At 44.7% G+C, this 11,200-nt stretch overlaps 1 protein-coding gene across 1 annotated transcript; it reads left to right on the top strand.

Annotated features, from left to right (window-relative positions):
* The first annotated feature begins 9,067 nt into the window (after positions 1–9,067).
* Positions 9,068–10,954, top strand: lrrc4cb (leucine rich repeat containing 4C, genome duplicate b). The gene has a single exon (XM_076287835.1). It carries the CDS (start codon positions 9,068–9,070, stop codon positions 10,952–10,954), a length of 1,887 nt encoding a protein of 628 aa, XP_076143950.1.
* Positions 10,955–11,200: the final 246 nt, after the last annotated feature.

Below are 11,200 nucleotides of genomic sequence, written 5' to 3'. Positions count from 1 at the left end.
CGTACACCTATGTAGTAACCTAGTTGGCTCCTTCTTCCCTAAGTCCAAATGATTGTTCATTTGTAATAATAATTTGACCATTAGTTTGTTTGACATGTCTGTCTTATTTCAAGTTTGGGAGTGATGCTAGAATTGTTGAAATGAGAGTGGTGTTGTCTCAATAAATGGTGAACAGACATTCAAAGAGGCATAACTCATTTCAGTCAAGCAAAATCATTAGCCTTTTTTGTCATTGTCATTTTGAAATGTGTTTGCCATTTTAGGAAATGGAAACCAACAGATAGATTTGAATGTTGGGAAATGGAACATTGCCCAAGAGAGAGCAGATGAACTGAAAGCATAAATGTGCTACAGCAGTTTAGTCCTGCAGCAGATGTCTGACGCCATGCTCTGACAATCTGGAATACCCTGTCTGAGGGGCATCTGGCAGACTGGAGGGCTGCCAGGATGCTTCAAACAGGGGTGAGAAGACGCACATCTAGGTGTAGATTTAATGGATCATGTCTGACAAACAAAGCTAAATAAAACATTGTCCTCGGAAATAATCATATTATAGCATTTGTGAGCAAGATTATTTTATAGCATTTGTGAGTGCTGTTACAAGATGTGTCTGAGCATAAAGTATTAAACTACAGGACCCCAAACAGCCTTTGAGCTAAACATTTATTAAGTCCCCCCTCCCCCCACTTCACAGCCATATCAAATTGATGATCCAAATGGTACATTCTGTAATATTAATGAGGGCGATAAAACACTGAGTGATTAGAGCAGAGATGTGGAGATGTCCCAGTTGTAATTAATACAGCTTGGTCTCAATTTGGACTTGTGTCCAGACACAACAGAAGCAGGCATGGCTAAATCAGAGAGTAGTGTAGAAACCTTGACGAGAATTCTGCTTGGCTGTTTTTCACCTCTGTCAGCTTTAACGGAGTTAAAGCATGCCTCAAGTAATCAATTATAAACCCACATATCAAGCGTGCACCACAGAAAATGAGGCAGATTGCTCTATAAAACAATGTGTGAGAGCCAGCAGGGTGACATTAACCTGCTGTGCCATATCACACATCTAAAGTGTGCAACCACATATTGACATTTGCAATTATTCTAGCAGAGCCCGCACCCAACCAATAACATCTATTTGCCCACGTGGACAGCCGTGGTCCGACCACATTTTCCAGCACCTTAATACAGTCTGATTTCATCACACAGTGGACTTGATACTCAACAGCTCCTGCCTGTTGGAGAGCATAAATTTCAGCTAACAGGATGGATGGGGGCATGCTGTGTCCTCCTCCGAGACACAATCCACTCAAAAGCTCAAGATGCACTGAATTTATGTGTGCTGGATTGCTCACTGCTGAGTGTTCCAATTGTCCTTGCCCCATGCAGTCAATACTAATTACTAGGGAGGACTGCATGGCTACAGTGAGATTATCATTTTAAGCAGGAAAACAAAACTGGCCCGGTTACCTGATTATAATTCCACCGGCTTTCCCCTTTCCCCGAGTTTGGATTACTAAGCACCTCATCTGTGAACTCAAGTCCCAGGCCGTTTAAGACACATAATGTGTGCCTTCATATGAACTCGTAACAGTGTCAGGCAGGGTATGACGAGGCCGGGAGCCGTAACTCAGGGGCCCAGTGTGTGTGTTTGTGTGTGTGTGTGTGTGTGTGTGTGTGTGTGTGTGTGTGTGTGTGTAAACCGGTGGATGCACCTTCATGATGAATGGGTGGGCTGTGGCAGCAGCTCAGTCACCACTCATTCCCGTAAATGGAATCAGCATGTCCTAGAGGATTATCTCCCAACTGATGGGAGCATAAACAAACGAGGGCATTCCATACGTCTCTCAATTAATCAAGCTTGGGCCATCTCATCCCGCAGCCCAAAACCCAGCCTAGGTCAGTCCGCGGAGATTTATCGTCCACTGTCAGGAACTTGCACACAGCGCCCCTCCACTCGCCTCTCTGGCTCCTCTGCATGCAAATGGCTAATGCATGCGACAATGAACCCCAACGCTTGTCGTGCCAGCTTGACCTACAGAGATATTGAGCAGCGACTGCTGATATGGGATCTCCTCCCTTATTAATTGCAGGACATGGCGCTTTGCTGTGGGTCATGTTGTCTTCTCCACAGCCCTGCCATGTCAGTGGGCACCTCCAGCACCAAAGACTCTTTGAGAGGATTGCCTGTGTAATGCAATCTGTATTCAGGGGATGAGAGTCGTGTGAGCTGTTGCTCCAGCATTTGTGCATGGGGATCCAGTCATTTCTGATTCCCCTCTTTCCCTCTCTTCCATTCTGTGGCATGTTAGTTGTTTGGATGTAGATATTGTGTGCGTAGGCCCCCCATTTCCTTCGCATTGTGTACTTTACTTGCTTAGGAGACCATTTCTTCTAAAATGGGACTGCAATAACTATGATCTGCAATCATTTGCCTGTTCAAATGGAGACTTGTTGAATCTGCCAACTGAGAGCACCATGCCAGCACAATCTAGATTTTACCTATAATAGCGACCTCTATTTCCAGCTGTGATTTTGTGTTTAATTACTATACATGGTGACTTAGCTGCTGAATAATGAATGTGCCTCCATGCTCTATGTGCTCCGACTATTAATGCAGTGTGCCAAAGCTGCTTCCCTTTTTTCCCTCGCACCCCTCCCTCCTGCACTCTGTCTTCCTCCTTCTCATCCCTCTGTATCTTCCTCCCTCTCTCTCTCTCTCTCTCTCTCTCTCTCTCTCTCTCTCTCTCTATCTCTGTCACACATGCACACCCACATCATACAAATATTTCCCTATGTATTATTTACATACATGCTCCCTTTGCTTTACTTTCATCATCCTGTCCATCGCTGGTCTCTCTGCGGTTGGGCAGGAGCGGTTGATTGGTCAGCCGATGAGCAATCCCTCAACATCGATTCATTTCTTCTCATGCCACTTGATTGTGGCTCAGTTCCCTGTGTGCATTTCAAGGGTAAGAGTGAGCCATTCCCACTTAAGTCAGCCGAGCATTTAGTATTCAGGCAAGATAACATGATAAAGGGGTGCAACCTGAATATGTCCTTGGTTTTAACTGTTGAAAAAACAAGAGCAATGAGTGCGCAGCCCAGAGTCAGGTATAATGCTGCAGTAAAGTTTTATATAGGAAACTAAATGAGTGAGAAGTCAGTGGAGTAGACTCAGTGAGCTCGGCGGCGAGCAGTACTTTTCAAAAGGCTTTGCTCGCACAGGGCTGTTGTTCCATTAAGATTGAATGACCCAGTCTGACTCCTGTCAATCTAAACCGGCCAGTAGTGTGAAATCAAGGATCAGAAAAGCTCTGTTGACGAGTAAATGAAAAACAAACAAGAAAACACACTGATGTTTACAAAGATTGTGTATCTGTAGTCATATCCTACATCATTCACCAGATGAGTCATACACCAACACAGATACGTTATTTCTCTAGCCAGAAGCTTGATAGCCACGCTATTATTGTGTATACGACTCGACTAGAATGTTGTTTCTTTTTAAATATGGATGCTGGGATGCGTGTGTGTTTGTGTGTGTGTGTGTGTGTGTGTGTGTGTGTGTGTCTGTCTGTGTGTGTGCTTGTGTGTGTGTCATTAAAATGAAGGAGGGAGCCGATGCCAGAGCACTGCACTTCAATCTCCTTGCGGCTTTGAGATGTGCTGGGTCTCCTTTTTTAGGCATGTCAGCGTGTCACTTTCTGAGTCCCAGTTTTGGCTGCTGTGGTGATATGAAGGATGAGCTCTGTGAATGATTTTTCTTTACACTGATGCTGTGAACTAAAAGTATATTTTTTAGGGCACTGCTCTTAAAGTGATTAGATGTGGTGAGGCTTGGTGTATATTTTAGGAATTTTACTAAGTGTGTGTGTGTGTGTGTGTGTGTGTGTGTGTGTGTGTGTGTGTGTGGGTGGGTGTGTGTGCGTGTGTGTGTGTGTTGATTTAAGTAACATTGTTCACAGAGCTCCACAGTCCAATGCAGATCTGTGACAGGCATTCTCTCTAGGGAAGAAGCCCTCAAATATACTTCTGTAGATCAGTGCTGATGTTTCAGTCCCAGTGGGTAATTCTCAGGTGCAGAAATACGTTGGCCCTCACTGCAAATAATGATGAACTGAAGGGCGTTAAAGTAATTGCTTTGCATTTATAAAATGTGTGGGCTGTATAGATATTTGCTTAAGGTATGCTTAAGATTTTAGAAGACTACCCGCCACTCCCTTTGAAAAACACGAAGAATACATTGCAACAGATTTTCCAGTAATTTATTAATCAGAGATGTAGATCAGTGATGTGTTATTCATTCAGTTGCCAGCAAGATCAAATGTAAGGGAAACCCATTCAGCATTTCTACGCTGGATTGAGAATGAACACATATTGCTGTTCTTTTTGACAAAAATAACATACAAGAGTCACAATCCTCTGTGGTCAACACTTTGATATGAAAAAGGCTGTGGTTTGATAGGGGATAGTAAGGGAGTTGATCAGATGGGCCTTTTGATGTAGTTCAATTCATTGTGTTGTGCTGCTCTCACAATGCACCACAATAAGTACTCCACACAAATAGGCCTGCAGCACCACCGAGCACATTTTGAAATTGGTCCGTTAAGATGGATTCAAATCACAGCCTCCTGTCCTGTTTCTGGGTCGCTGACGGGATCCCCCCACCCCCCCCATCCTTCTGGGCCTCCAACCTTCCACATACATGATTAGGCCATTAGCCACCACCTGAGCCTAATTACGTTTGAGGGGGGTGTGGGGGTGGTGGGTGGAAACATTCTGGCCATGGGGCCTTGTGGAATGGTGTACTGGAGACGCATCATTTAAAAAAACAGAAGTCCAACATTGTTTTGTTCACATATTTGTCAGGCAAGTATGACCTACAGTAACTCAGCCTTGTATTACAGTAATTTGATGCAGTGTTCTCACCATAGCCAATCTATTATGGAACTGACTGCATTAAATGATTAGTGGCCTTAAGCGTATTTCATGTTTTGCTCTTACATTACTGTCATTGTGTATAAAATTACATTGTGTAAAGTAGGACACAGAGTACTATTATGAAAATGTCTAACTGTATTTGAACAGCCCCCTTTTTAATATGTGCCCTAATGTTTGTGTCTAATGTTTAGACTTTTAGATGAATTTTAGACAGTCTTTCTCCTCACGTATCTTTGACACTGTGGCTGTGCTACTACACCACCAGTGATGTGGTAGTAACAAAAGAAATGACAGGAAACATTATAGATGTAAGAAATGTCTATAGAGGAAGTTTCTACTATTACTCTACCTTCTACGTTAGGCAGGATTATAGTGCAGCAGTGCAAATTTCATTTGACAAATGAAATGTTTGAGGTGAAGACATGAAAAGCACAGGTGATCACCTGATCGCCCTCATCTGTAGCTCCATAAAATGAACATATGTTTGGCCCTTGCACACTGCGGCAAGCTTTGAAACCCATGCATTTCCCTGTGACAGGTAGTGTGGAAGCGTGCCACAGTAAGCCCCACCATCCTAATGATGTGCCTTCAAACGCCCATTGCTGCTCAATGTGTTCTGCAAGGACTTAAACCTTATGAAAGACAGAGTGTTTCTTACACAGTACTTTTATGGAGCATTTAATCATAGCCCGCCCCCCTGTGGTGTGAGTGCAGACGCTAACACGGATATCACGCACCGGGTTCAAGTACTGAGAACTCTCAGCAGCCTCGGCGTATATATTTTTATGTCACAGTCGCAGGATTGGCTGGCCTGTAATTAATGTGGGTGTCTGTCTCTATGCTCAGCGGCCGCCTCGGGAGTGCCGCCACAGACCGTGACTGTGACAGGGATGCACACATTCATGCCATCTCTGACTCATGGATTTTCACAGAGATGTGCTGGCGCTGATGTCACAGGAAAACAAAACAAAAGAAAAGAAATAAATAAATTGATAAATAATGGGCCTAAGATAGCTAGGGTTTGCCTGGGAGGGAGAGCCTTCCAGGACTAGGCTTAATCCATGTATGGGAAACTGGCTGAAAAAGTGTGAATAACATTCAGAAATTGTTGAATTTTCCCATGGGAATTCAGTTGCCCTCAAAATTAAAAATCAGTTTAAAAGCTGCTTGCTGTAGGTCCCTGAAATGACTCCTGTATATGGGTTTATGTGCATTTGCACATTGCATAAAATGCAAAACCCAAACTGGTTGGCCTGAATTAATGGACAATATTTATGCTGCTTTTCTCAGAGGAAATTCTGAGAGAGGGGTATGCTCGGTCTTCCACCACAGCAAGGGTGGATTGCACTGACTTAAACTCTGAAAAGGATTTAACGCATCAAATGTATTGGTTCCCTCTGCAAGTAAGCAACGGTAAAAGAAAAAAAAGGGGGAAATAAGCTCTTTAAGAGTTTACTTGAGGGTGAATCATACTTCTTTTAGAGCTTGTAGGTTTGGTCTAGCAGACCAGGTCATAGAGGAAATGCTGAAGTAGTGAAGTGCAATGTTTACCACCAAAAATGAGCTGCTCATGTGAAAGCCCAGCCCTGAGTCCCTGGCTGTCTATCAGAGAGCAGCATGGCTGTACACTTCTCTCTTCATTATTAGCAATTCACAAAGAATGAATAGAAATGGGGAGCGTGGAGGGCCAAAAATAGGTGGAAAACACCTTTCATTACTATGCTTTCACATCATTTGCTTCAGCTCCAGCTCACCCTCAGCACTGCAGTAATGTGCAATAAGAACATGTCAACACACATTTAACAGACAGGTTTATTGCAGGTTTGCAGGTTTAATGTGCATGACCTTCCTCTTAAAACAGTTTTCATCTCTGTTCTCAGCTTTCATTTGTTGTAATATTCTCAGCATTTGTTTGTTATGGCTGTGGAAATGGAGAGGCAGAAAGTGGGTAATCATTTTATGAGGCACGCTCTGGCACTATGCTGACCTTATACACAGAGCCTGTGACTAAGTCCAGAGGTCTGAGCTGTTTTTGTTAAATGTAATCCTCAGTGGCTCTGTTCTGTTTGAGGTTAGAACACTCTCAGCTTTCAAACACATTCTACAGTCAGAGGCTGTCATTTCTGTTTCGGATTCATTGGTTCTTGTAATCCAAATGACTATGGCAGAGAGGATACTGTGTGTTTGATGACATTTGAAATACTTAAATGGCGCTCATTGTTGAGTAGAAATGTCCGATGCCATTATGATATGCAGGTATAATCAGGAATTAAATATATGACACATGAAACGTCAGCACAGCAGAAATGGTCCCATTATCATAAATCTGCTCCTGGTGTGCTTGTTTTTTGACCATGTGTCATATTCTGAGTGCCCGTGAGCATGCTGTGTGTGTGTCTGGTGTTTAAATGGTGCCACCGTATTTAGCAGCTCTGATAAGAGTGTTCGGATCCAGAGCTTTAGGGCCCCCTGCATTTCAATCCACCTGCAGAGTCTGAGACAGGTGCTGCTGGAAAGGGCTGCTGCAATTCCATCTGATTGTTTCATTATAGTAATGGGCGAAGCGTATGCTTGTGTGTTAAAACTGTTTTAACACCGGTATGAGAGTATCTATCCTAACATACAGGAAAATTAGTCCCCCATTTAATCTCCCTCCCTGACATCACTCATTTGCAATAGCCCTGCAATTTATATCTGCGATGCACCTCTACCTAACACATTAGCATTTATAGGTTCTGATTACATCTGCATTCCACAATGTTAGTGGGAACCACATTTGGCCCTGTATATTCTGAAAGATTATCTATAGGCATTCTTGCGGTTGTGGCGTGCTTTCGTTCTTTCAATGTCAGCATGACCTGATAGTGTGTTTCTTGTACATCAGACCTGTATGGTTATTTTTTGTAAATCCACTATATTTTAAAGCGTATGGAAGCCTTCGTGCACCTGCCATCTGAGTCCATGCACCTGCACACAGAGTGCTCTGGTTTCAGCTTTTGTTTTATGTTGAGCAACTTGTCATTTTCAACTGGGTCAACTGCATCTGTTAGATATCAGTCTCTGTCCCATTATCTAGTCCCCACTCTTTTATTGCAACACCAATATTTTATTGTGAACTGTCACTACCTCAGTAGATGTAATCACAGTATGAAAGGTCTGGTCCACCATTTTAACAGTGATAATTTATAGTAGCATTTTCACATTCATGACAGTAAAAAAATAGACATGCTGATTTAGATAAATGCTTAAAGTTGTGAAGGAGTCAATTATTTTGACCCGAACGGATGCAAACTATCATCCATCGAGTAGTAAGATTAAATGAACATAAAGTCACAGTGCTGCTATTTTTACCACAGTGTTGTCTTCTTCAGATTTACTGGCTGCAGTCTTATCTGATTTTGTGGAATATCCATCTGAGCGGAATATCTGCGGTGGCCAAAGGCTCTCATTTAATCTGCTGTTAATGGGTTTAAAAACAACACCTGTGAGACCACACACTTCCTCTCTGGGGGAACATGCCGTGGAATTGCACACAGAGCGCCAGCCTTTATGGCCTGATGTTAACTGCGAGGCATGACGTGTAAATATCCATCACTTAAGGGGAGCAGTCTTCTGTCTTTTTTGGTGTGCAGTACATCTTCTCTATTGTTGGACGGCTATACTAAACAGCATGCATTTGATGGCAGTGTTTCATGATGTGGAATGTCAAGTGCAGGCTCTTTCCCAGCATGCTACCTAATCATAATTCATGTGTAGCTAAAAGAGAAATGTGTGCTGTGAGAAACATCCAGATATCAAACCACATTCTACTCAGAACAAAAGGATCTATATTGTAGCATGCGCCTCTGACTCCAAAGCCTGCTCCGACTGAGTTAAAAGACCTTGGTGGATGCAATGCAGATCAATGCTTTTTCAGGAGAAGTACATCCCCCTGATTTGCAATCTGATTTCAGTGGTAGGGCAAGTAAAAGTAATATTATTAGTAGCATATGTAATGTTGTTATGTGACTGGCACATTTATTTTTTATGTGCATTCCATATTAACCCTGATTTTATTTTTGTTTTTCAGACCGTCTAATTCCAGAGATTTGGAGAGCGAGGAACAGCAGCTGATAAATTATGAATGTTGAACAAGATGACCTCTTACCATTGGAACCAGATGATGAGAGGTCCTAGATGGCAAGGAGCCGTGTCTGACCCACTCTTCGTGCTGCTGCTGTTTTTGCAGCTGTTGGTGGTGGCTGGGTTGGTCAGAGCCCAGACGTGTCCGTCGGTGTGCTCCTGCAGCAACCAGTTCAGCAAGGTCATCTGCACGCGCCGAGGACTGCGCGACGTGCCCGATGGCGTATCCACAAACACGCGTTACCTGAACCTCCAGGACAATCTCATCCAGGTCATCAAGGTGGACAGTTTCAAGCACTTGCGCCACCTCGAGGTCCTGCAGCTCAGCAAGAACCACATCCGGAGCATCGAGATCGGGGCGTTCAATGGACTCGCCAGTCTTAACACGCTGGAGCTTTTCGACAATCGCCTTACTACCATTCCCAACGCAGCCTTCGAGTACCTGTCCAAGCTGAAAGAGCTGTGGCTGAGGAACAACCCCATTGAGAGCATCCATGCCTACGCCTTTAACCGCCTCCCGTCCCTGCAGCGGCTCGACCTGGGCGAGCTCAAGCGGCTCTCCTACGTATCCCAGGCAGCGTTCAAAGGCTTGAGCAATCTGCGCTATCTCAACCTGGGCATGTGTAACCTCAAGGAGATCCCCAACACCGTGCCCCTAGAGAGGCTGGAGGAGCTGGAGCTCTCGGGCAACCAGCTCTCGGTGCTGCAGCCCGGCTCCTTCCGGGGGCTCGCCAACCTCAAGCGGCTGTGGATGATGCACGCGCAGATCCAGACCATCGAGAGGAACTCCTTCGACGACCTGCAGTCGCTGATCGAGCTCAACCTGGCCCACAATAACCTCACCCTCCTCCCACACGAGCTCTTCAATCCCCTGCAGCGCTTAGAGAGGGTGCACTTACACCACAATCCTTGGAATTGCAACTGCGACATACTATGGCTCAGCTGGTGGCTGAAGGAGGTGGCTCCAGCTAATGTTAGCTGCTGCGCCCGCTGCTACTCACCGGTCAACTACAGGGGACGATACATCGGAGACCTTGACCAGAGCTATTTTCAGTGCCATGCTCCTATCATAGCAGAGCCACCCACAGACCTTAACGTTACAGAGGGGATGTCTGCAGAACTCAGATGTGGAACAAACACATGGACCTCAATCACCTGGCAGACGCCAAATGGCTCCATGATAAATATTGGTGCTGTCCTCTCGAGAATCTCCATTCTCAATGACGGGACGCTGGTCTTTTCCAATGTTTCAATGGGGGACATAGGGAGGTATACGTGCATAGTTGTCAACATGGCAGGCAACACGTCTGTGTCAGCTTTTCTAAATGTGACGTCTATAGAGAACAGTGGCGTCACCTACTTCACCACGGTCACTGTCGAAACTATCGAGTCAATTGAAGAGGGCAGGACCCCCGTCCAGCCGGCCATTAGCTGGGCGTCGTCCTCCACAACCAGGGGGACTCCAGTCGCCACGGAGAGAGCCTACACGATCCCTGTGACGGACATCGACGCGGAGAGTGTCGATGGTCTGGACGAGGTCATGAAGACTACCAAGATCATTATTGGCTGCTTTGTAGCGATCACACTCATGGCTGCTGTCATGCTCATTATCTTCTATAAGATGCGAAAGCAGCATCACCTGCAGGATCCCGACGGCCCCACTCAGACCATAGAGATCATAAACGTGGACGAGGAGCTAACAGGGATTCCCTCCTTAGAGAACCATCTGACTCTCCCCCACCTGGGGCATGACCACTACAATCATTACAATTCCTATAAGACTCCTTATAACCACGGCCCCACAATCAGTTCCTTGCATACTTCAGCGCATGAACCTTTACTAATCCAAGCCAGCTCAAAAGACAATGTTCAAGAGACGCAAATCTAGTCTGTCTGAGTTGCAAATAATGGGTTGGCATTGGACTATGTGTGTTTGGAAGAGGTAGTGGAATCGAATGAAAAAAAGAATTTAGTGTCTGCTAATTGGTGGTTTCATTTAGATGTCAAGGTGTGGTCCGTCTTTAATGGATTACATGAATGTCATTTCAGAGGTGAGATTAGGATCATAAAATGTAGGAATAATTCAACCAATGGACAGAATCCTTCAGTGTAAAACAACAGCTGGACTTGTCGA

This window comes from Alosa pseudoharengus, unplaced genomic scaffold (genome assembly GCF_046254945.1).
Source record: "Alosa pseudoharengus isolate Yale_2024_CS ecotype anadromous, Long Island Sound unplaced genomic scaffold, YU_APseudo_1.1 YU_APseudo_1.1_scf_16, whole genome shotgun sequence".
NCBI lineage: Eukaryota > Metazoa > Chordata > Actinopteri > Clupeiformes > Clupeidae > Alosa > Alosa pseudoharengus.
This window is presented reverse-complemented; position numbering and strand designations above follow the sequence as displayed.